General features: G+C 32.7%; 3 protein-coding genes across 7 annotated transcripts in view; 2 read left to right on the top strand and 1 right to left on the bottom strand.

Moving 5' to 3' along the window:
* The first annotated feature begins 288 nt into the window (after window positions 1-288).
* The window catches only part of LOC124540300 (RNA-binding protein fusilli), a 121,604-nt gene continuing 94,596 nt past the window's right edge, over window positions 289-27,296 (top strand). For all 3 annotated transcript variants that reach the window (XR_006967130.1, XM_047117779.1, XM_047117777.1), the window contains exon 1: window positions 289-934. Coding sequence is in view for 2 of the 3 variants with exons in the window: in XM_047117779.1 (XP_046973735.1) it covers window positions 806-934 (129 nt within the window). In the remaining variant the exon portion in view is untranslated. The remainder of the gene's footprint in view (window positions 935-27,296) is intronic.
* LOC124540303 lies at window positions 23,321-24,865 on the top strand. Of its 3 annotated transcripts, XM_047117782.1 has the most exons (6): window positions 23,332-23,897; window positions 23,966-24,101; window positions 24,174-24,227; window positions 24,351-24,416; window positions 24,495-24,551; window positions 24,645-24,865. In XM_047117782.1, exons 2-6 carry the CDS (start codon window positions 24,020-24,022, stop codon window positions 24,863-24,865), a joined length of 480 nt encoding a protein of 159 aa, XP_046973738.1. In that variant the 5' UTR covers window positions 23,332-23,897; window positions 23,966-24,019. The 3 variants fall into 3 exon arrangements, with proteins under 3 accessions (XP_046973740.1, XP_046973738.1, XP_046973739.1); XM_047117784.1 differs by having other exon boundaries at window positions 23,321-24,101; window positions 24,626-24,765; XM_047117783.1 differs by lacking the exon at window positions 24,495-24,551 and having other exon boundaries at window positions 23,333-24,101.
* LOC124540302 (putative nuclease HARBI1) lies at window positions 24,572-26,447 on the bottom strand. Its single transcript, XM_047117781.1, has 2 exons — window positions 25,676-26,447; window positions 24,572-25,592 (listed from the first exon to the last, which is right to left on the bottom strand). Exons 1-2 carry the CDS (start codon window positions 26,151-26,153, stop codon window positions 25,024-25,026), a joined length of 1,047 nt encoding a protein of 348 aa, XP_046973737.1. The 5' UTR covers window positions 26,154-26,447; the 3' UTR covers window positions 24,572-25,023.

The raw sequence follows: 27,296 nt of genomic DNA on the forward strand, positions 1-27,296 counted from the left end.
TGAAAGCAATGTATTAACACGTTCACAACAATATCCACCGTCTAGATAAAAACCTTCACAAACAAAATAATCTATGACATTATATTGACGAAATAGTACACCGTGATGATTTATTATACATTGCAGAGTTGATATACTAAGTGTATTTCAAAAATTGAGTTCGAAAGGCGTTTTATTGTGTGCAAGGCGTAAAGTCCGCCGTGACGCGGCAGCTATCTCATCAATGATAATGCACGGTTTGGCAACGCCGCTTCGCTCACCTGGCGCTTACCTGCGCAGTGTCAACGCGGGGCAAGCTAGCGGCAGTCGATCCTCCGATCTGACAGGCACGAACGTGTCGACTTTAGTTATTAAAACGTTTAATTTTATAAATATTTACAAAATATCCATCAAAACTTGCACTTCATCTCACACATCGTACAAAGTGAAATCTGTGACTGAAACGAAAACTTTTCAAGCGTGTCCGGGCCTGGGTTGAGAAAACGAATCTCGAATCGGTCACTAACGAGCAGCCATTTGACTTTCGAGTTTCGGGTACGAATTCGTGTATCAACCGAATGTGATGTTAATTCCAGATTTTCACTTACGGAAACGGCTTACGTAGACGACTAGCGGTAAAACGCCGCCCGCGCCGCACGCGAGTTAAGTAACCGTCAGGTTTCTAAAGTGCTTTCGGAGTCGTGAATTTTAGTTTGTTCGGGACTCGAAACTATCCCGTTAGTGACATTAGTATGCGAGTGAGCTGTTAACTCGTCTTGTAGTTGGACAGTGTGGTTGAGAGTGCAGTGAGACAGTACATGGCGCTATGATTAGCGGAGGTTGGGTATGCGCGTTGCATGTCCGGACCGCGGGTCTCGGAGGCGCCGCGCTCGGCTCCGACGAGGAAGAGATCGTGTACCTCGCCTATGTCGTCATAGACGTCCTCACTAACCAGGTAAGACAATAAACTCGATAACACCTCCAATTTGGACAATTATTACTTGTCTGTTGTTAAACACTTTGAACCTATGATTGAATTGTCCATTACTCTCCACAGAACATCAAAATACAGTAAGATTCAATTATAAAAAAAAAAACTGAATGTTTAATATAACTTTTGTGACTCTGCTGCATTTTCTAAATATCATTGTAAAGCAGTTTAGGCAATATTTTGCATAATGCGTTAAATGCTTACTACATATAAAATTACGTCGTAAAGCGTTACATATATAAAAATTCCAGAATGCCATTTAGAACATTAAAAAATGAATGACTAAAGCCAAAATTTATTGTGGTTTCTCAATATTACATAATACCTATTCTAATAACAGAAGCACCAACAACAAAAACTGGCAATAAATCAGACACCATCGTAATGAGCTTCTTAGAGCGAAATCACGGACTGGAAAGATAATAATTTAGAAAATGAAACAAAATATTAAAAATCTTTATAACGCCGCACATTTTCGTATAATAAGATTCAACGTTATATAAACTTGAGTTTATGTTTACGAGTTAAACAAATAACATGCGATTAGTTGTGGGTTGATAACTTGTAGCGTTCCGTATTATTTTATTTTAAGCTTCAAGATGACGTTCTCGGTAATATTACGGCCTGAAGGTCATAAGACCCTTCTCATTAAGGAAACAATAGTGACAATCGCATTTCTCAATCAAAAAGATTGCTCAAACGATGATTACTGATTAATGAGGCGCTAATAAGGAATTAGGTACATGGTTTTGAATAGATTAATGGACTTAATTTATATACGTTTTTTTCGTGAGTAAATTACTTACTAAAATTACACATATTTTAAATATGTATTCCATATTCTTATTATGCCTCTGAGTTGTTGATGGATAGGAATTTTGTTGCTTTCAATATTTTATTGATTTAATAACTTGATCAAACAAAAACAATCGCATTTTGATGATATACATGTAATTATGACAACCGGACGTATTTCGAGATTGCTCTGGACCAAGTCGGCAATCGTCTATACCTATTTTTTTCTTGCGATGCAAAAATTGGCGTTAATGTTCACAGATAATCATTTTACTGTAGACGGATAAGAAAAAACAAGAACGTACTGCCCGAAAAGATTAATTTAAATAAAACTAAAAGCACAAGTAAAATATTTTAAATTAAATTTTATATTATTTAATTGTACATATTAATTCTAGTTTTAGAAACTTTAAAATTTAGGCAATTAAAAATGAATTTACGATGACAAAGAGAAAAAGTTGTAATCGTTGTTGTTGTTTTTATTTAGGGTTAAATAATATCTGTATGTATTTATATAGATTTATTTTAGTTATGTATGTAGACGAAATAATCTGTATTCACTAGGTGCAACTGAGCTCCAGTTAGCAAATAATTGTATTGACATTTTAGGTATAAAACATGGCTGTTGCCGCAATTATGACCGCTCACAACTGACAAGTTCTACCTGCGTTTGAATAATAAAATAAAATTAACAAATACAGCACTTCCTTCAAGCCTCGTTTTGTTTTATAACAAAATAAATATTTGCCTTGCACTGCATCAGAATGAGATAGATCACGTTTGTACAATAGATAAAGTTGTTTGTGTGTCGAAGTAAATAGTAAGTTGTAAATAGTTACAACGCACGCTTTATCTTTATATGTGTGAACTTTAAAGCACTTCATTTAAACTGATTGAAAGGGACTGAACAGCATCGAACCTTTGCCTATAAAAATAGACAATATTAAAAAATATATACTATGCAACAATTTCGATAAATTAAATCTTATTATTTAATTTTCTAATTATTTAACTTAAAACATCTTGATTTTGTTTTAACCGGATTACAAAACTCGAATAAATTTGTTTTCAACTTATTTAATCTGTAGGGTTTTTCTTTTTTTTTTCTAAATTCGATGACATTTATACAATATAAGGGCGCGTGATACAGGTGCATAATATGCAACCAGTAAAGATCTTTGTCATAAACGTGACGTTTAGTGCTGCAAAGGTTATTTGACTCCGTTGTTCATTGCGTACCTCCTCTTGATTTTGATCTGAAATACTCGTTTTCCTTCATCGTAAAATACAGACTATATATATTATATTACGTTCTACAATATCTCATCCTTCAATTTTATAATTGATTTTTTTATTATTTTGTTATTGCCTTTACATTCTTTTGTTGCAAATGTCTGTTATCCCTGCGTATAATTGAACCGATGTCATCTTGACAGCAAAATATTAACTCGTCAGAAAAGTTTCACTCAAGCGTTACTTTTAGAATCGTTGCACTTTATTAGATTAGCATTTTTAAATATTGAAATAAAAGCTTCATTATTTCATAACATATAGTTATTTTCCGATTTTTATTGTTTTTAATATAGATGGAATAATTATTAAATGAATATAAAATACCGATTAAATCCGATGCATTATATCACGGAATAATTGTAGTAACAAAAGTTGCACCCCTCTGGTTACGAAGAAAGACGCCATTTTGTATAAATGCATTTCATGCGCGTCAATCTTAAATGCACGTTTATACCACGTATTAGAATTATTTATTGTTTATCTATCAACCTGCGGTTGGACAAAACGGTCGCTCAATGAAGCAATATAGCGGCGTTTTTTTAATTCAATTGATTATTGCAAATATATGTCTCATCGATAATAATGTATCACATCAAAAATCTTTAACCCGTAATTTGAATTGAAATGTATAGCTTTAAGCGTTATATTTGAACGATTGTTTATGTAACTCATTTCACATATTTCAATACTAGCTTTCCGCCTCGGTTTCGCCAGCTCATGAAGAAATTGTATTTATCCCCATATATAGTACTATTATATACTACTACTATAATAGTAGTAGCTAAATGTCAATCTATCTATTCAGCAGTATTAATGTGATTCAGTAACAATCATCAATCCAAACTTTCGTATTTACATTAGTAAAAGAGTATTGAAAACGAAAGAGTTCGTATATATTTTCCTTTGTTGTATTCTATGCAATATCAAAACTCTTTCAAATGTATTAGGGGTAGGGTTATCTCTTGTTATAAGGTTAACTGTTATCTGTACAAATGGTAAAGCAGGGTTGGGATGGTAGCGCCCATTCATGTATTACTCATACCTAAATATATACTTCGTCAGTTGAGTTTAGATTAGCGATCCAGCATATATAGAAGCATACGGAACTACCACTGTTATTATAATTTATGTACTCTTTATATTTTTAATATTTATTTGTAACTAGTTAGCGCTCGCGATTTCACCCTTGCGGTTCAGACTTGCCTTATATATTTTTTTACCTTATAAGAATGATATGATTTCTCACGTTTATAATAGTATCACTCCATATTAACTCCCCCGTCAGCGTATGTCTGTATGTTCGCTATAAACTCTAAAACTGAATGGTTATCATGCGGTTTTCATTTAACAAAGGGATTCATAAGGACAGCTTAGGTATATAATAAGATTTTTGTGTAAATAAGTTGAATTAGAGCGATAATTATCAACAGTGTCAATGGTAAAAATTTCGCTACAATACTACTGAATGTGAAACGCTTAAGAATATGATTATATATTCCGACTTATGGGGGGTAAATGGGAGGTGTAACTTTATCCGCACATACACATGCCGATACAGACAGTTAATAAATAATTAAAAAGTTTAAGTATATAAAAGGTTATATTCTTACAGCGCTAATGTGTTTAGCAAGAGTATACAAACAGGTGGATATTGGTCCATCTGTCTTTCTGTAAATTAACTTGAGTTTCGTGACACGACTCGCGGAAGCATTTAAAAACATCCTTGGAATTTTATAAAAACTGAAAAATTGTTATAAAGTCGTAATATTAAATGTGTAAAAAACGCTTTTCCAGTAGGTGTCGGCGAAGTTTTCAGTTAAACTCCAATATTCAGTTGCAAATACAATATATTTTAAATATCACTTTATACTGTAATTAGACTTTACAACACTGTAAGAGTTGACGTAGTTTTATGGCAAAACTCCAATATTCAGTTGAAAATCACTATATATTTTTTCGAAATATAACTTTGGACCTTTAAACTTACTTTTCAAAAATCATCGTCCGCATCTCCAGGATGGCCGATTTGAATGCCGCGCGCCGCCAAGCGGCCACCAGTGTGACCAGTTGATAAAAACATTTTACTAATAAAGTTACTTATTAAAGAAAACCTTACAAATGTAAAAGTTTTGGTATGTGTTTTGTTACTATAACAGTAAAGATAAAAAAGCTAAGCTAAGTTACTTGGTGGAAGGGCTTTGTGCAAGCCCGTCTGGATAAGTAACATTGATTCATTAAGTATAATATCGCCAAGTCGTGATACAATTATTTGAAAGGTGAGTGAGCCAGAGTAATGACAGGGTTGTAACTACGGCGCCGATGTCTATGGTCTCTGGTGACGTGTGGTGGTGGTGATGATAACCTATCAGGCCCATTTGCAAGACCAACTTAACAACCTATGTAATAAATAGAAAAAATGAAATATAAGAGAAAGTGGAACCGCTGTAAGGACGAATCATACAATTTGTATAATTATCTAATCTTTTATGATTTAAATTAAATTTAAGAATCGGAGTTTTTAAGCCAAACATACAATCCTATTAAAATTTTTTTGCCAGAAAATTATATTTAAAATATTAATATTGTTTACCAAAACTGTTACCATGGATAAGTAATCGCTTACTTGAATTGAGAAAACAAAGGAAATCAAATTAACACGGAACAGAATCAACACAGATTAAAATAATTTTTGGAAACCCTTGAATTTAAATTTAGAACTTTTTTTAAGGTTGGCAATATTACAAAATAAGCGAATTCAGTAATACCAGAAGCAATACGCCCCTTAAGGTCGTGCAACATGTATTTTTGTTTTTATTTAAATTATTCTAAAGTTCCGTGTTATAAATAAAAGTAACGGTTTTTTAAATGTAAAGGTCACCTGTCGAGAAAGGTTCGAAATTCAATACATCGTGACACTTAACGCTAAGGTTCACTTTATGCTGTCATGTAGGCTTTCCCACGATACTGGGATCAGATGCCATTTGCCCATAATCAAGTCAATGGTCTTAAAATTCACTTCTCAATTGGGAACATATTATTTTGACATGAATTTCTTTTATTAAAATTCAATTAAAAAGTACATTTATTGCTTTGCTTAGTATCAATATATTGCTTATTACTGGGTACTTCCGATTGACGACTAGTGTCGAAGTAGTGAGTACACTGGTTCTCATGGATACGCCTCCGAAGTTCCGAGTTCGATTCCCGGCCGAGTCGATGTAGAAAATTTCCTTAGTTTTCTATGTTGTCTTGGATCTGGGTGTTTGTTGTACCGTCGTGCATCATCATAACACAAGTGCTTTTACATTGGGATCAGAGTAATGTATATGATGTTTTCTAATATTAATTTATATATTAACTTCGGATTTTATATACGACAACAATGATATCAGTGCAAGATATCAATTGTGCCTTAAAATGCCTCCTTGACATAATTAACTATAATTGTTTTTGCCGGGTGTGGTTACTTAAATAATCCTGTCTTTGTCTTTCGAACGTCGAATCAATAATGTGAGAAAGAGATGAATAAATGTTTATACAATAATGTCGTGAGATTGAGCAGTGTTAGATTTTTAGTGACGTCATTAATATTCGGATGTTCGTACGGATGGATTATTTTTTCTCGGATGTTTTGTGGTCGGATAAAATAAATAAAAATTCTAGATAACGATTGCTATCGATCGATAATGTTCGCCGATGTGAACAACTGATAAGCGTATTGTGTGAAATATTACGAATTCATACGTATTTTATCAAACTCGCTTCACTATTCGATACCTCTGGATTATCTGCTGGTGTCGTATGTGTAAATAACTCGAATGATTATATCCGAATTATATAATCCTCGAATTGTTTATGATCCGGATAAAACCGGATCAAAACTTGTAGTGAGCAGTAATGATAACGTCTTTTCTTAATTTTTCTTATTGTAATACCAACATAAGTATTTTAGGAGTGTTGCCTTACTATCAAAAAGCTAAATAAACCGTTGAAACGTCCACTGCTGGGCATAGGTCTCCCCCAAAAGATCGCCACAACGATATCCTGTATGCCTTCCATAAAATATTGGGCTTTTTCAAAATCTTAGCAAATCTGACTGGTAGTTCCGGAATATAGCGGTTTTCGGATAGAATGGCATTCAAACAAACAATCCTCATTATATTCGTTTAGAAATATTTAGATTAAGAAATATATAGATTTTATGGTATAGACAGGTGGAAGAGTAAATTGGCCATCTGTTGGTAAGTGGTTACCACCGCACATAGACAATGGCCCTGAAAGAAATACTAACTATTTCTAACATCGCAATTCACCAACCTTGGGTACTAAGATGTTATGCTTGTGCCCTTGTGCTTGTAGTTACACTGGCAAAAACACCCTTCGAGAAGGAATACAACAAATACTGAGTACTGCAGATTGGGGGTAGAATATCTGATGAGTGGGTGGGTCATACTTACCCAAATGGTACCTATTAATTAAATGCATTAGACACTATTATATTCTATAATGTTATTTTTAATTTTCAATAAAGTAACGTAAAAATATATTTCTTAAAACCAATATATTATATCACTAACAAATCGATTAACTATCAAATGTATGTTGTTATTATGAGTCGTGACTTGTATGGAAACAATTTTTTTATACGAAATGATGTAACAACATGTTGACGTAAACAGTATGTTGGTAAGTTACGACGCGATCGTCTATACTAAATCATTACATAGCATAAAACAACGTCGCTTAACGCTGTCTGTCCTTATGTATGCTTAGATCTTTAAAATTACCATACGATTTTTGTTGCGGTTTTTTTTAATAGATAGAGTGATTCGAGAGGAAGGTTTTTGTATATAACACGTGGACAATATAGTAAATAAACAAGAAAAAATTGTAGTATAAGTATATTATTTAGTATGAGCTGAGATAGCCCAGTGGTTAGAATGCGTTCATCTTAATCGATGATTTCGGCTTCAAACCCAGGCAAGCACCACTATATATATATGTGCTTAATTTGTGTTTATAATTCATCTCGTGCTCGGCCGCGAAGGAAAACATCGTGTGGAAACCTGCATGTGTCTAATTTCATCGAAATTCTGCCACATGTGCGTTCCACCAACCCACCTCGGAACAACGTGGTGGAATATGTTCCAAACCCTCTCCTTAATGGAAGAGGAGGCTTTATCCCAGCAGTGCAAAATTTACCGCCTGTTACTTTACTTTTAGTATCAGCATTGCACCCGTGCGATGCCGGGGCGTGCTAGCATACTATAAAGATTATTTATTCCATGTTATGAATATGTAACTTTAATAATAGATTAATAATCGTAAAGATAAATTGAGATAGAGATTTCTTTTTCGTTTATATTTTATAAGCCAAATTACCGCAATGTTCAATTCAAATATCTATGCCATATGCTATTTTAATGAACGCAGTAATAAACAATAATTAAAAAAAAATTAACTAAGATAACAGTACACAGAGAAAGGTCTATTGTGCAATTGAATGTAAAATCTGGAGAACATGTTTATGGCATAAATGTTAGGGAAAAAACAATAAAAAAATACGGACGAATTGATAACCTCCTCCTTTTTTAAATCAATTTATTTGACGTAACTCACCTAGTGAGATGACAATGTGATTTGTGCTGTGATATAGTGTGTGTGATATTGGCACAAGTTCGTTCCTGTTGGTTTTGTTCCTTTTTCCTTCACTAATTAATTCATTATAGAAACAAATGATGTCCTTGGACTTGGCAGTACTTGTCTCGATTTAAACAAGCATCGGTATGTATCCCATCAGATGGATATCTTCCTTCTCAACTTGATGGTAATCCATACAAAATAATTAACACTGTCTTGGCAAGTAAATGAAAAAAAAGTTCCCGCTCGTTAATGTATAGAGAGTTGCGTTCAACAGTTATGATTAATTATTATTCTAAGCACACCATTAGCATACTAAAAGGAATTTTGCGCCTCAAAGTGTGTGTGTGTGATGTTCAACTTTTGTTTGGTTTTCATTAAAAGCGAAATTAGGAATTCTATTGTTGGTGACGCAGCGATCGGTCCTGAACACGAGTTGAATACACAATCGATTCGGTGACACACCTTAGTCTGAACACCTGATGACTTAGAAAAAAGCATCGGCCAGACGAAATATGGAGAAAATAATTAGTTGCATTGATGTTTTAGATATGATATGGTAAGAAGCGCCACCTTATTTTTTGTTTACAACAAAAACAACAACAGCCTGTAAATTTCCCACTGCTGGGCTAAGGCCTCCTCTCCCTTTGAGGAGAAGGTTCAGAATTTTCCATCACGCTGTTCTAATGTACGAGGACTTTTTTTAACGCTAATCCTACTATTTGGCATTGGAAATTCTCATTCGATGCCACGTCGAACCCTTCAGGACAAATCAACAGCAGTATTCCTACGTCTTTGAAGTTACCAACAAGTACATCAGGGAAGAAATAAATTGGGCCCTATTAATCATGCTCATGATAATTACAAATTGAATATATTTAAGAAACTGTATCCATAATTAAATGGCACTTAGTTGGCATTTAAAATTTTAACCTTTGCCTAAAATTATAATTAAAAAAAATCCAAAGCACGTCATTGACGTGAAGATGTATCGATTTGTTTGGTCATCATAAACAGTAAGCGCATATCGAATAATTAATCAAATAATATCGACCTTCACATAAGTAATAAAAACATCACTCAAGCTAACTTCAAGTTCAAATAAATACAAAGGTTTTTACTAACTTGCCTTACTGTTAATACTTGGTCCTCCTCGCCGGATTTATGACATGGCGGCTAATATCAAAGAAAATCAAGCTACGCAGACGATTTGATAGTGAATGAGTATTAAAATAAAATTAAAAGCAATAACTATGGATTCTAAAACGAAAAAAAAAAGATAAGATGGGAAACTTCAACTACGACGACCCTTTTTTACTGGAATACGATACGGTTAGGTATAAATCAAAATCATTAACTGACCAATTGCTGAGAGGTAAATAAATATGTCCCATAACAATTAAAAACAATTACTCATAATACTATCAATAATCATAATAATTACTTAGTATAAAACAAAGTCGTTTACCGCTGTCGACATGTATGCTTAAATCTTTAAAATTAGGCAACAGATTTTGATGCAATTTTTTTTTAATAGATAGAGGGATTCGTGAGAAAGGTTTTTGTATATAATAGATAAACAATATAGTAAAGAAACACTGATCAGAAGTTTCTAATATGATGTCGATACAACTTCTGTAGTATCTTCGAAGCCGGGGCGGGTCGCTATTTATATTTATTGGTTATATATTATATACTCGTATATTTAACATAAGGATCCGCACGTGTTTGACCGTAATGGAAGGATAAACATACGAACATACTTTCTCATATATAATACATAACTTTATTTGTTGTTATTACACAAGTACTATTTACATTATTAATAATGGCTGAGAATGCTAGGAGTATTTGAATTTTAATTCCGACTCTCTGAAAAGGTTTTATATATTCTTCATCTATTAAATAATAGTTTAATAATAAAGCCTGACTATCTTAAGCTAAAATAATAATCGATTAGTTTTTAAAACAAACTGGAATTTTAAAATAAATACTCATGCTTCTTAAGACACTATTTTTATATATCCACACAAACAGACAGACAGAAGTGATAACTTACACTGACTGCAAGACGGCTAGCGCTGTGGGTTAGAGTGAGAGAGAAGAAGCCTGCTGTAGCTGCCGTATGCAATTTAATATGTTTTTAGTAAATAAAATAATAATTCGTAATTTTATAACGCATTTTATTCCATATATATTTGTAATGACATAACAATAAATACGTTGCTAAGGAACTGTATTCTAAAGGATATGACAGCCAGAAAAGGAAGCCAGACAAGATGGCGCCGTAACGCGTTACGTTACGAAACGGTTTACTCTCCCACGCGAAGAAACACTTCATAAAATATAATTTATCTTTCATACGTCTAATTATAACATTGTGTTAATAAATGTAATGACAATGCATTAAAAGTTAATACGATATTATCTCTCTTATTGAAACAACAGATTAAATATTATAAACTGACGCTAGATTTGAAGTTTGTTCTGTAATTATATTCCGTGGAGATAAAATGTCAGTGACATATAATGCTATAAAATTTCCTCGGAGATAAAAGAAAATTTAAACATTATTTCTTAAGTTATCGACATACTTAATAACAATTAAAGTTATAATATTATAACTAGATAAACTTTTGGATTCAACATGTGCATATTTAATCTGTGATATTGTAATCGTTATTTTTTATCTGTGTCGACGTTTCCCATGATTCATCGGTGTTAGACTCGATTACATAATCACAATAAACCATTTTTATCACAATAATATCAATTTTATAACAAAGGTATTTTCTATTTATGTTGTTGAAGGTCATATAAGTTTTATGTTGGTATAAATAAATATACATATATATAGTCATCATCCTCCTGCCTTTACCCAATTTTACTTGGGGTCGGCACAGCAAGTACATCCATACTACATTTTACTTGTATGCTTCTAATAAAACTAAATAGTCTAGGGTATAAAATTTGTAAATCTCAACCAAAAACTGTGAAATCGAAGCTGGTCAACATGTTTTAAAATGGTTATCCAACAAATATTTTACGAGGCAGTTGGTCTATCGAATTTATCGGTTCTGCCTTAGCCACAGAGTTTTTTTTATGGCATAGGTGGCAAACGAGCAGGAGGCTCACCGGATGGAAAGTGACTACCACCGCCCATGGACATCCTTAATACCAGGGGGATTGCAAGTGTGTTGTCGGTCTTTAAGGACAGGTCGGCAACGCACCTTTTGGGATTTTTTTTACAAAAGAGTACCTTGTAATCCGACAAATTAGGTACGTATCCAGTGATAGAGTAAGATTCTATATGTTTATTCTGAATACTCATACTACCTACCAAATGTCGAATTCAAACTAAGCAATCAGAATGAAACAGAAAAAACGTCGAGCACAGTAGTGGCGCGTACAAGTAACCAGAGCAATCGTACATTACATTAGGGAAGATTATCAACAAAAATACACAATAATTATCGATATTTCGGATTACAGAGGTTACCAGATTAGCCAGGGTTTTATGCGGAGTTCAAAGTATTATACGAGTATTTAGTAATCGCCACTGAAAGGGGTAAATATTACAAGAAAACATGTATATTTGGAATTCTGTCGTATATCCTTTAACCCACAGTGACATATGGGTTGCAACATCAAGTTTGGAACATAATATTATAAGTTCTATATTAAATATGCAATTATTTTTATATATCCAATATATTTAAAGATTCTAGATTGTTCTCGAAAGAACCCTCGACCCAAATAATAGTACCTAAGTTTTATCGCCGCGATAATGGTGCTTGTGACTTAAATCAATTAGTGTGTACTTTATTCCATATTTAAATACACCAAAAAGAAAAAAGATCTTACCAAATTCAAAATAATTGAAGGAACCTTTTAAAGGTTGCCAGTATCATTACTATTTTTTATTTAAATATATTTTAAGCCAATCACACTGAGAGTGCTGATACAAAATTACCCGAACCTAAGTCTTATTTTATAAAATAAAAAAAAACTATAAACTTTTAATTTAATTTTTGTAACATATAATTAATTAAATTATATAATTGATCATAAATGTAAAGACATTTTATGTACTTACATAAATAAAATATTTTTATTACATGCGTCCGGTATGCTAGCAGTGAAGAGATATCATTTGTTTATTGTTAAATTAAAGTTTAACACAAACCAAAAAAAAATTATGTTGTTTTTTTTTTTTATTGTAATTACACAAAGTATTAAACGCGTTTGTAATTTTATGCTGAAATATATCTTTAGAGGCCGTGCCTAAAATTTGCTCGCTCAATTTTAGGCATATTCAATGCTTTGTTTACGCGCACACGCACACTTCTGTATATTGAATAAATAATATATATATTTTTTATAATATTGGACAACATCACATACATAACTCTGATCCAATGTAAGTAGCTAAAGCACTTGTGTTATGGAAAGTCAGAAGTAACGACGGCACCACAAACACCCAGACCCAAGACAACATAGAAAACTAATTATTTTTTTCTACATCGACTCGGCCGGGAATCGAACCCTGGACCTCGGAGTTACGTACCTATGAAAACCGGTGTAGACACTACTCTACTCGTTCACATCACATCACACATCATCAACCCGTTTTTGTCCACTGCTTGATATAGGCCTCTCCAAGCGCACGCCACTTTGGTCTTTCTCCGGCTACTCGCATCCAGCTCCTGCCTGCCGTCTTGCGTATATCGTCACTCCACCGTGCCTGTGGACGTCCTACGATACTAGTTCAATAATATATATATATATATATATATATATATATATATATATTATACGTGTGTGATAACCCATATTTTCAATATAGAGTTTTTTGACGAATTTCTTTTTTTTTGTTTTTTCAATTTCAGGACTATTCTTGCTGATATTGTTTTATCTTATTTAAGATAATGTTTTTATGCCTAGTCACAACTCGCTCAGTCATGATTACTCACAAAAATTAGTGATAAAATATTGCATATATAATGCTATCTTGTTCCTTATATACTTTATAATTTTTCTATATTTAAAACAGGGCTTAGTTAAAAGGAGATCACTTTCTGTCTTCATTGTTTGGACATTAGAAAGAAAGAGACAGCATCTTTTGACTTATCAATTAAGCAATTTTTAATTTCCTTTACGGTAGTGGTGAAACGTCATAAGTACTATATACTATATACTAAAAAGAAAAAGTTATCCGTTTCTGTAATTAACTATTGTTACTGTAGTTATCCCAACTATATATAAGAACTAGTTGTGGCCCGCGGCTTCGCTTGTGTTTTAGGACATTGTTTGTGTTAGGCAAAAAGTAGCCCATGTCCATTCTTGGAGCTCAAGTTTGCTTCATACCAAATTTCATCAAATTCGGTTCAGCGGTTTGGTCGTGAAACAGCGACGGACAGACAAATAAGAGTTTTTTTCACATTTATAATGTTAATATAGATAAAATACTTTTAAATTCAGGCTTATTAATATAAATATACATTTTCGAGTTCTAACAAATGAAACCGAAACTTGTCAAAACATTTTCGATTCGAAGTTATTGGTTCCTTAATTAAAAGTAACCTTTATTAAAAGGGATTCAGGTTTCAATACACCACGATTTGGCTTCGGTGTAACGGATATACATTCTGCCGAGGCAAGATTACCTCACGATGTTTTCCTCAAACGCTGCAAATAACACGAGTCGTAAATACTAATTTAGTACTTGACAATATTTATAGTGATTGATTGATTCGAACCGGCGACCTCTTACTACACGTGATCCAGTTATATATATATTTGTTTTGTGTGTGTATATTATAACTAAGTACAAGCTGTGCCCGCGACCTTGTACGCGTTTGAATTTTACAAATAAAATGTTATTTCAGTCTAATTTACTCTTTATTATATCAGTTATCTGCTAGTGGAAGTCCCGTCAAAATATGGTTGGAATAGAGTATAGGTTATATATAATTTCTTGCAAAATAAAGTGTATCAGACCAATTATCACTTACGGCCTGTTTCAATTCGAGTGAGCCAGTGTAACTAAAGGCACAAGGGACGTAACATATTAGTTCTCATTGGACGATGTATAAAATAGCTAATTATTCATTTGCTGGTTTTTACCACTTATCATAGGGTATTATGCTAGACTACCCAACAAACAAAACAACAACAACAGCAGCCTGTATATTCACACTGCTGGGCTAAAGGCCTCCTCTCCCTTTGAGGAGAAGGTTTGGAACATATTCCACCACGCTGTTCCAATGCGGGTTGGTGGAATGCACATGTGGCAGAATTTCTATGAAATTTGTCACATGCAGGTTTCCTCACGATATTTTCCTTCACCGCTGAGCACGAGATGAATTATAAAGACAAATAAAGCACATGAAACAGCGGTGCTTGCCTGGGTTTGAACCCGCAATCATCGGTTAAGATGCACGCGATGCGTTCTAACCGCTGGGCCATCTCAGCTCGCCAGGCCAATTAAGCATTAAAATTCACTCAATAATTTATCAAGCGATCAAACAAAGTATTTATGTAATTAAATTAGTACCTATGTGTTTCGAGTCTTGCTTACTTGCAACTGTAGCTTATTTTCAACTTAATCACTTATCCGAGACTGCGCTGTTTTTTTTGCTCCGTAAAAGACTTCCATTATTATTATTTTTGTCTTTAGGCGTAATGAAAAACGCACGAATATTTTAACGGTATTCCACGCGAATGTAAACTTTATCGGCTTCGAATTAAGGATCAAATTGTTGTGTATTCATCCGTTATGATATACGTACAAACTCGTTTTATAATCTAGTTTGAAGACTGACTATTCACACTTGAATCACCATGGAGTTTTAATAGGTATTACTTTACGAACGCTTCTATTGAGAAGTTAATTTATCATAACTACGAGTTGGAATTTTTCTATTATTTACTTAAAAAAAACAGGCCTATTAAAATACTCAAAACGCTTAAAATTCATAACCGTTTGATAGTTTATAAAATCGTTGATTATTAATATTATAAACCTTCTACGACCTCCGTGGTCGAGTGGTGTGTATTTCATGGGTACGCCACTCCGTGGTCCCGGGTTCGATTCCCGGCCGAGTCGATGTAGAAAATTCGTTAGTTTTCTATGCTGTCTTGGGTCTGGGTGTTTGTGGTACCGTCGTTACTTCTGATTTTCCATAACACAAGTGTTTTAGTTACCTACATTGGGATCAGAGTAATGTATGTGATGTTGTCTCATATATCATTATTTTATAAATGTGAAAGTAACTTTGTCTGTCTGTAACTCCTAGAAAGGATATACGTTACTTTTTTTTGTTAACACATGACAACCAACACCCTTAAACGAGTGAAGATGCGGGCAACTACTAGCTGTTTATAATAAGAGAATTAACATAAGTACAAACTAATAGCATAATTACAAAAAATATATGTATCGTGTTTTTATTCTGTGTCTAATCTATGGTGTAATTAGTACTTCTGTTCTAATTATGGAAACCGGACTACCACGGCATTACCTATAACTCTACTTGACATTTATAAAGAAATAATTCTTATATGTCGTATAACAAGATACAATTATATATTTGCGGTTTTTTCCCGTTTAGATTAAAAGTCATAGGCATACATATATATATATATATATATATATATATATATATATATATATATATATATATATGTGACATGACTTAATGCACATAAAAGGAGTAATTCTGCTAATTTTTACCAGTTACACTGTTACTCACGAAGAAAAATTTCAAGAACAATTGTAGAAATTGGAGAATTACAAGGAGTAGGAAAGGCAAAACGACAATGATTATTTTTCGATTTAATTGACAGTGACAATTCGTTAGTAGAATTCACCCCAGGTATGAACAAGACCATTTAATTACTATACGCAGAAGCCTTATCCAAACGCATTCCAAATATGAAATACATTGAAATATCTAAGAGCCACAAATGACAGCGCACGGTATATACCTATGGCTTTATTCTGCTCTTTCGTTTACATAAGTTAAAAACAATAACTATAATTCAGCTGAGCTGTTTATTGTGAGCATGTATTTTTAATGGCATATGTTTATTTAAACACCTATTTCATTATCTTTGAAACTGCTGGTCTAAATTGCAAAGAATAATTGGCAATGGTAATTTGGAAAATACGCTTAAATGTTGTTTTTATTGTCATTTGGGAAGGTGAACTAGCGAATGGGTCACCTGCTTTGGTCACCATCACTGCCAATAGTTGGTACCACCAACAGATATAGACACCGCTGAGTTGAGCATATATGTGCATTTTTATGGTGTAATCTTAAATACAGTTTTCTTGTATCAATATTAATTCATGTTTTTCTCCGAGTAAAAGTTATATGACAACATATATGGCATAGCATAAGTCAAGAATTAGTACTTATTGCGTGAAAAATTCGTCTTCACAATATGCCAATCTCTGAAGCATCATACTGCTTTAGATATTGGCATTTTAAGATCAATTATTGCATACATATTTTTTGCGCTAAACTTGTATATATGTGCGTAAATAATTCTATATAACATAATACTGGTATACACATTACCATTATATTAATTATTTTTATTACTTCCAGTTCTGGCAATACCAGAATTGTGTAGATTAAAAACGGGTTTCTAACAATAGGTTGGCGACTATAATTTTTATAATTATAATCTGTGGGTTCGAACAAAAGTAGTTATTTCCTGTAGCAATCGATATTTCAAATGTATTTCTTACTACATTTATAACGAGTTTATGCTACGCAAGAAATTTCATTCCTCGGCTATATTAAGGCTGTAGAATCTGAGATCTTCGGCTTAAATTCCGGGTCGAACTATTAAAAATGTTAAGTATTTGCGTCGACAAATCCTCGGTAGCAGAGTCTTCGTATTTGCGGTGTTTATACTCCTTCCACGCGCGTCAGATTTGTTTCTTTTTTATTTTTATTATATAGGTTGACAGACAAGCATAATATGGGCCACCTGATGGTAACTGGTCACCACCGCCCACAGACAATAACAATTTAAGATATATTAACAATTCCTTACATCGCCAATGCGCCACCAACCTTGGTGACTAAGATGTTTGTGCCTGTTACACTGACTTGTCCTTCAAACCGGAACGCAACAATACTATAGCTTATGAGTGGATTGTACTCCAGATTAAGAGCCCTACCACCAAGTAACCAGGATTATAAGACGTCTGCGTAGGCTCACATCGCTTTTTCTACTTCTGAGAAGCTGCCGCGGCTGAAACTGTTTAAAATTTCGCCTTTCTTTTGTTTTTTAAGTGGATTCAGTATTAGTCAGAATTGACATCTGACACTAAAAAAAATATGAATAACAAATAAATAGAAATGTCTGCGCCATTATATTACATCTGTTCTTTATGCATGAGATAACTGTTACTTATCTTTAAGTTAAATTTGAAACGAATTAACGGTATTTTTAACTTGATTTATTTGTAACAGAGTTATCTCTATCGAAATAAATTACAAGGTAATTTTAGGCGCTTTACCGTTGATAGAATTCTCATAAACGTTTTGATTTTGATTATTACCTATTTGCACAGATTATACTCATATTTATAGGTAAGCTTTTTCAATGCCTTTTATTTTGCATGACTCAAAAATGGTGATGACTTCAAATTGTTATTAATGCGTCACCAATCTTGGCTACTAATATTTATGCTGGCTCAACAACAAACAACAACAACAGTCTGTAAAATCCAACTGCTGGGCTAAAGGCCTCCTCTCCCTTTGAGGAGAAGGTTTGGAACATATTCCATCACGCTGTTTCAATGCCGGTTGGTGGAATACACATGTGGCAGAATTTCTATGAAATTTGTCACATGCAGGTTTCCTCACGATTTTTCCTTCACCGCCGAGCACGAGATAAATTATAAACACAAATTAATCACATATATATAGTGATGCTTGCCTGGGTTTGAACCCGAAAACATCGGTTAAGATGCACGCGTTCTAACCACTGGGCCATCTCGACTCTTATGGCTCATACTCTATACTGGCTCACTCACTTTTCAAAGTAGAATACAACAATAAACATTGTTGTTTAGCGGTAGAATTTGATGAGTGGGTGGTACCCACCCAAACGGGCCTACACAAAACCTCCAATTATGGCATATAAAATGCGTTCTTTATTAAGTCACGCATCAAAAGTATTGAGTGTTTAGATGCGGTGGCTTAAACTATAATTATATTATAATTACGAAAGTAACTCTGTGAGCTGTTGACGATTATGCCATTGAACATGACCATTCGGAAGAGCTTTTATGAGAGTATATGTTTTTTCGAGAGCTGAGATGGCCCAGTGGTTAGAACGCGTGCATCTTAACCAATTGCGGGTTCAAACCCAGACAAGCACCACTGAATATTCATGTTAAGTACATGAATCATCATCGCGAGGAATATTGATTGTTCTAATTTTATAGACATTCTGCCACATGTGTATTCCACAAACCCGCATTTGAACAGCGTGATGGAAAATGTTCCAAAACCTTTTTCTCGAAAAGGAGAGGAGGCCTTACCCAGCAGTGGGAAGTTTACAGGATGTTGTTGTTATGTTTTTTTCTGGATAAAGATTTATTTGTATTAGTGTTCAGTTAGTCGTCAGTTAGTCGTCATTTCATAATTGTCAAAGCTATATAATATGCATTATACTTGATTGATTAATACGGAACCTGTCCTTTGAATAATTAACTACATGCATGACCCTGATTCGAAACCTTCACAAATTCCAAAAATGTTCAGTTGCAACAAAATAAAAACTCATACATAATTAAGCAAGAGCAAAGCTCAAATATTCACGAAAGCTTTAAACAACTTATGGTTTTAATGAACCTTCAAATTGCAGCTTTCTAGAGACAGTTGTTTTGTTGGCGTTGATAATCAGACAAGTTAAAATATCACAAGATACATAGAATATAAAAATATATACAAATAATAGATACATCTTTAATTTAGAAAATATAGTAACTGTTACAATAAGGACTTAAGTAGCGAATATTAATGGAATCGAATATTAATAATATCTGTAATATATGTAATAAAGGTTAGCAATATAAATGTATATTAACTTAGATACCAATATTATTAACAATAAAATAGAAAAAAAATATTAAAACCAATACTGATGCAACATAATATTTATGTAAGTTAAGTAACTTTACCTGATTGAATAGTAAAGTAAGAGTTTCCAGACCTTTCGGACTGAGACCTTTTTTAAGGGAAGATTTGGATGTACTCAGTTTTTCTCGATATTTCACTTCAAAATCTTGCTTATTTTAACAAATCTGGATCACTATATAAATTGTAAAAACAACACAAGAAAAAGAAGAAGTGCTTCTGGGTTTAAACCCGAAACCATCGGTATATGTATGTATATATCTAAACATTCATATGTATGCAAGGGTCATTGACATCGACGTTATATTTAGTCAGATGATTCTACATGGAGAATATCAAAAGCCGCACAAAACGGCATTTTAAAACGAGACAAAACGACCTAACCACCAATACCTGTCTTCCAAAGCATACAAAAAACAATGCTACGATCTTTACCGATTTTTCCAACTACTTACACATACTTTTGATCGTGAGTGCTCGTAGTGATTATAGAAAGTTGTAACGTCCCTTTTTCCTGTAATTACTAACTTCACACTTCGAACCGTAATAAAAATCAAAACAAACTTTATTCTAGAAGGCTTTTACAAGCACTTTTGAATCGTCATTTCACAATTAAGTGAAGCTACCACCGGTTCGGAAAGTAGATTCTACCGAGAAGAACCGGCAATAAACTCAGTAGTGACTCTTTTTCAACATTTAAAAAATACAAAGTCAAGTTAGTTAAATACAACTATATAAATTAATATATCCTGCTTGGAAGTCGACAGGTGTTAATTCCACGCTTACAATAGCACTGCAGTTTGAACGATAATAGATAACGTTATAAATATGTTATGTGTCTTGTCTTATTGTTAGGTGTCTGTGGAATAAGTTATCCCTGAGATATACCAAAGACAAAAATGAAACGAAATAATGAGATGGACTGAATTTCGCTTTTTCTGTTATAGAGTCATATATTTGTTGTAAATAGTGTTTTTTTATGGTCTTGTCTTTGAACTGACAACGTATTAATTAACAATACTACATATTTTTTATTACGTAACAGTTACTGTTACTTAGATTTTAGTCACATTTCTTTCTTAAATTTTACATAAAATAAATTGGAGTGTCTGTAAGTAATATTAAAATAACCGCTTTTTACTGTATTTATCAAATCTAAATTGAATTTAGCAAAAAAGTTACTGTTGTTGTCTAAGTTACTCCTTATTACATCAGCTATCTGTCAGAGAATGTGCCGTCAAAATCGGTGCAATCATTCTACAGATAAGCCGGAACAAACATACAAACAGACACTAAATAAGACGAAAATGTTACTTTTGTGTATGTACCGTGTTAATACATATGTATTGATTAAAAAGCGGTTATTATAATATGACAGACATTTCAATTTTATTATATGTATAGATATCGATAAAATACCGGTTTTTCGTTAATCAATTTCATGAAGTCACAGATATTTCACAGGTCAATGTCTTCTTTTAATATAGATATATTAATTTTTTATTCAAATTTTACTTTTTTTTTTAAATATGTTTACATATTATCATATTTCGTATTTTATACTACCTGTGCACACGATCTTGTGCGCCTTTGAATATAACTATAAAAATATTGTAGCCTAAGTTACTCCCTATTATATCAGCTATTTGCCAGTGAAAGTCCCGTCAAAATCGGTCCAGTCTTTCCAGAGATTAGTCGGAACAAACAGACAGACTGACAAAAATAGTAAAAAAAAATGTTATGTTGGTATATGTATCGTAGGTAAATACATATGCATTGAGTAAACAAGGGCTATTTTAATATTACAAACAGACACTCCAATTTTTTATATTAAATTGTCAACATTAGTTGACAATTTAATATCTATACATATAATATTAACAAATAATGTTATATATATAATGTTAATAAATAATGTTATATATATGTAACATTATTTCCCTTAATAGGGAAATAATGTTACTTGTGAGATGACGTCAGACAGAGAAGTATGGAAGAAGACAACGACCCTAAATAAAACCTGGATAAGGGCAGGAAGAAGATAATGATTAAATTGACAAAATTCAATTCTATAGGATAAGGTTCTATATACAAATTTAGATTGTTCAAAAACACTACTTGGTGGTAGGGCTTTGTGCAAGCCCGTCTGGGTAGGTACCACGCACTCATCAGTTATTCTACCGCCAAATAACAGTACTTAGTATTGTTGTGTTCGAAGGGTGAGTGAGCCAGTGTAACTACAGTCACAAGGGACATAACATCTTAGTTCCCACGGTTGGTGGTACATTGACGATGTAAGGAATAGTTAATATTTCTTACAGCGTCATTGTCTATGGGTGATGGTGACCGCTTATCATCAGGTGGCCTATATGCTCGTCCGCCAGCCAGTACCATAAAAAAACACACACACAAAGATTCCTAACTTGGTCTGTCTGTGTGTACATAATACATATCGTCGTTGCTCCTGCAGAAGTCGCTATGAGTTTTTTTACATATTTTCCGATTTGCTGTGCCGTCCTTATCGTTATTTCAGCATATGAAAATTTCGATGTATAAATATCACATAGTTAAACTTGTAAACTTTTAAACTATATAAATAATGTTAAAACAGTTTTTACAGTTCGTGCGTATTGAAATAACGCTTAAAACGGTGTAACAGTCGAAAAATATAAAAAAAACACAGCGAATTTTTAAGGAGCAACGTCGATGTATTGCTCTTTCCCGAAACTTTAACTGATTTGTTGTGAACCTTAGCTTGAACTGCCAGGACATAGGCTACTTTATATGTCTTATATCTGACGAAACAATTCATTAAAACTATCCGAATCTGTGGACTAAATTAAACATTATATTTAAAGGTTATACGCATCAAAATGGAGTACCACTGTAAGTTAAGTTTCAACGTTATGATTGAGAAATGGATTAAACACAGATCTACAGAAAAGCATTGCTAAAATTTCAATGTATCATATAAAGTTACATTCTACAAAAGTAGGGTTGCAAGGTCGTCAAACTTAATATCCGGACAGACCAGCTAGTTTGGCCGGACATTTGGGTATAAAGACCGGACACCCTTCATTATTGAAGATTTACGGCCGAATACTGAAACGTCCCTCAAATCAAACACTCAGTTGAGCGCAACTTAACTTTGAGTAGCTCCTAAATTTAAATGGTATTCTCAAACGTCACTCATACAATTTGAGGGCGTGATTAGCTGAGTAGCTCTCAAATGTTTGCTTATAAATAAAACAGTCGGTTTTCGATGATCATTTTATTTTAAGTTCGGTTTACGCAGAATATTAATGTCGCAATTACATAATACTACTATACTGTTATACAAATTAAATGATTAAACGTAAATATTATGATTAAGATAAAATTTTTATTGTTTTTATTTAAATTTTATACAACTAGTAAATAAAAAAATGAATAAAATCGAAAAATTAAAAAAAATCGTTTTAAAAACTATTACGTAAAATGGAATCAAAAAAGTGCAACTTATTCAAAAACATAAAATATTGTTTTCGCGCGTTCGTAATTTTTATAAAAAAATATGGAAAATAAAAAGAGAGGCTGCAATTACACTCCACAAGAAAAAGAAATGTTATTACTTCTAATACAGAAGTAAGTAATAAATAAAGCATCTATTATGATACTTTTATAATATTTAACTTAATCATACTCATATTTTAAGACATCAAGATGTAATTGAAAATAAGGAGACGAATGCTCGCATTATTTTAAAAAAGCGTGAGGCTTGGGACTCACTAACCAAGCAATATAATGCTGTTGCCACTAGTGGTACCAGGACGTGGCAGCAGCTCCGCCACTTATATGAAAATATAAAACAGCGGTCAAAAAAGAAATTAGCAAATGAAAACGTAATGCTTCTTTGTTTAAGTTTGTATCATAAGATTTCTTCATAATTACAATACAACTCATTTTATCTAATTATGTAACTTCAATTTCAGAGAAAAAAATTTTACGAGAATGAAAGCATAAAGAATATTAAAAAAAAAGCTTTAGATGATAAGGTGAGGTTGACAAAAATGCCATGGAGCACTTCATCAGATTTCATTTTTAAGTTAAATTCATTTTATAGAGAGAATTAACATGCACTGGTGGTGGACCCTACAAAAGTAGCAACCTTTCAAATATGGATGCTCAAATTCTCGCAATGGTTGCTCCACAAGTACAACCATTGCACAACCCTTACGATGACGCTGCTTTTTACTTTGGTCAGTAATAAAATATTTTCAAACAGCTATAAATCTAACACAAAAAATAATTGTTATTATTAATTTACATAGGGGATACAGAAATGGACGTTGAACTGGCTGTTCCAACAGAAACCATGGGTAAAGGTATGACCATTTACTTTATTGAAAAAAAATTATTTAAAACAGTTTCAATGTACTCAAAAATATTATTTAAAATTAATGAATAAATTATAATTTTAACTGAATGACAAAAGCTCATTATTTTAGATGAAAGAGCATCTGATTGCAACGCTTTGGATGCTGTTCCATCAACTTCAACTGCACCAGTAAATGGTAATTAACTATATTTTTATATATGTTAATAGATGTATTTAAAATAAAATCTTATATATGTATAAATCTGTTTCTTAGAAAGCAATGTAACACAGAAAAGGACTTTAAATAGCCCAGCACATAATGTTAACAAAGGTAAATATTGAAACAAATACTGTGGTTATTTTATTTTAATGATGTTGAACATTTAAAAATTATCAAAATAACAGCATATATTTCTAATTCCAGAAAAAGCAGGACCAAAAACATTAAAAAAGAAATGCATTGACCGTGGATCTATAAAAGAACTATATTTTAAAACTAAACTACACACTGCCAGACTGGAAAAAAAATATTTAATAAACAGAGAAAAAAGAGATTACAATAGATATATAATGGAACATAATAAACATAAAATAGAAATGGAAATACTTCTTTTGAGGAAGAAAAGATTACAGGGTCGACCATAGTATTTTTGTAAACTTATCTATATTTTTATGAACATATTTATTTATTTTTTAAGGAATATTCATAATAACTTATTTTGTTGAAAATATAAGACAGATTTTTATTGTTAATTTAATTAAGCTTATTGTTTATCCATACTAAATAAATAATAAAAAAATGATTAAAAAGTAAAATGTGTATTAATAATTGATGATCGAACAATAAAATTCTGATTGCCTTCATGGACTGTTTCATTAGTTTGAATTTCCTCTACACTATTTATTAATGTTTCCTCTTCATCGATTATGCTATCTTGCCTAGACAGTGCAATATTATGAAGCACTGCACAGGCCACAATAATTGGTGGAATATTTTTAACATTTACTCCTAGCCCATTATGTAAACATGGAAATCTGCGTTTTAGAACTCCAAAAAGCCTTTCAATAGGGTTCCTTGACGATATTTGAGCTCTATTATATGCTACTTCAGCAATGGTGTTTGGGTTTAACAGAGGAGTAAGCAAATAGTGTCGACATGGGTAACCACTGTCTCCTAAAAGCACATAATTTGCATAATCACCACGCTCAAATTGTGCACATAAAGGTGAGTCGTTAAAAATAGTACTATCATGTACAGAGCCCGGCCATCTTGCTACCACATTGCGGATGCATAATTTCGAATCACACACTATTTGAACATTTAAAGAGAAAAAACCTTTTCTGTTGCGAAAGGTTTCAGCTTGATATCCCCCTGTGAACAATATTAAAAAATATAATTGTGTTCCCATTTATACAACATATATTACTACTTCTAGTAATAATGTAAGTAGGTACCTGGTGAATTGATTTTAATGTGTGTACAATCAATAGCTCCCAATATCCTCGGAAATCCTGCAATAGAGTAAAAGTCGTTTGCCACTTCTAATCGTTCTTGGGATTCCGGCATTTTAATAAAATTGCAGCTGAGTTTTGCTATTGCAGCTGTTACTTTATGTACAACGCGGTGAACAGTTGCTTGTTCGACGTGGAATATGTCTCCTATGACTTTTTGATAACTGCCAGTAGCGTAAAATCGAAGAGCTATCAAAATTTGATCTCTTGGCTGTAATGCTCGATTGCGTTTCGTCAAAGGCGCGATTTCCTTGCCAAACAATGACTCCAGGTATAATACCGTATCTTTGGAAATACGGAACCGACTTAAAAATTGGTTGTCATCGTATTTTTCGAAGGCATCCAACTTTTCTTCATTCTTACGGCTGCTACGGGATGTAGTTTCACCGTCCGAAAGTGAAGAAAGAGAAGATAGTGACATTTTGAAAACTTATAAAACACTGAAAAACGATTTAAGATAGCTAGTGACCACTCTCAAACTTGACGGCGTCTCAAATAATTTGAGCGGGCTATTTGACAGTTGTCATTCGTTAAGTGGCGTTTCAGTATACGGTTTTTAATTTGAGTGGTGTTTAAAGGCTACTTATTTTGAGTCACTCTCAAATTTGAGTGATGCTCAAAAATGACGTTTGAGTATGCGAAATTTTAATTTAACGGCGTCTCAAATAGTTGAGTTGGACTTAAATATTTAAGTGACGTTTCAGTATTCGGCCGTTAGTGTCTCAGTATTGATAGGTACGATAGAAAATTTGTATGTTTTTTTTTTAAAAAGCTTTTCTGATTATTGTCATAAATATTGTTAAATTATGATTTACTTAATATGAATTAAATCGAGTGTATCTCGTTTGCGCATTAATAAATAAAAAAGACTTACAAAAGCCGGATAAACCGGACAACGTTTATTTTGCCGGACATATAATCAAAAGCCTAACTATGACCAGCTGTAACTAGACGCATAAGAACCCTATACAAATGTATATTTTACACACACTAATACCACGCACATATATGTATACACATATTTATATCACAAATTTCGCCATTATTTTTAGTCCACTTTTAAAAGTCTATTGAAATGTTAGGCGAATATTTGTTTAGCCTTACAGATGTTTAAAAATTAATCTAATTAAAATATATAAACAAAACAATATACTAAAAATATCAAGCATAATCTAACAACATATATGTTCATTTATTTTTTCTACTAACAGGTTATTTTTTATACCAAGATACCAAATAAATGAATATTCAGATGAATACAGATAAAAGAACACGCGTTTTAAGTTCAAAGTAGATTCATATTAATTAATAGGTTCCATTTAATTATAAGATTGCATTGTTATTTTTTTTGTTTTCATAACATCAAGGCTAACTTAATTTAAGTTATATGATATTCACTTCACATTTATCTTACGTATAATCTGATGCGTTATCAACACCGTGTATTATAAAATAAATAACAACATTATATTGTGTAATTAAAACTGTATAAATTTATAGCATCCTTCACCGGAGATCACCGTGTTATATGCAATCACAGAGCGCTCGTAAAAGTCAAGCGTTA

The sequence above is a fragment of the Vanessa cardui genome, chromosome 24 (assembly GCF_905220365.1).
Source record: "Vanessa cardui chromosome 24, ilVanCard2.1, whole genome shotgun sequence".
NCBI lineage: Eukaryota > Metazoa > Arthropoda > Insecta > Lepidoptera > Nymphalidae > Vanessa > Vanessa cardui.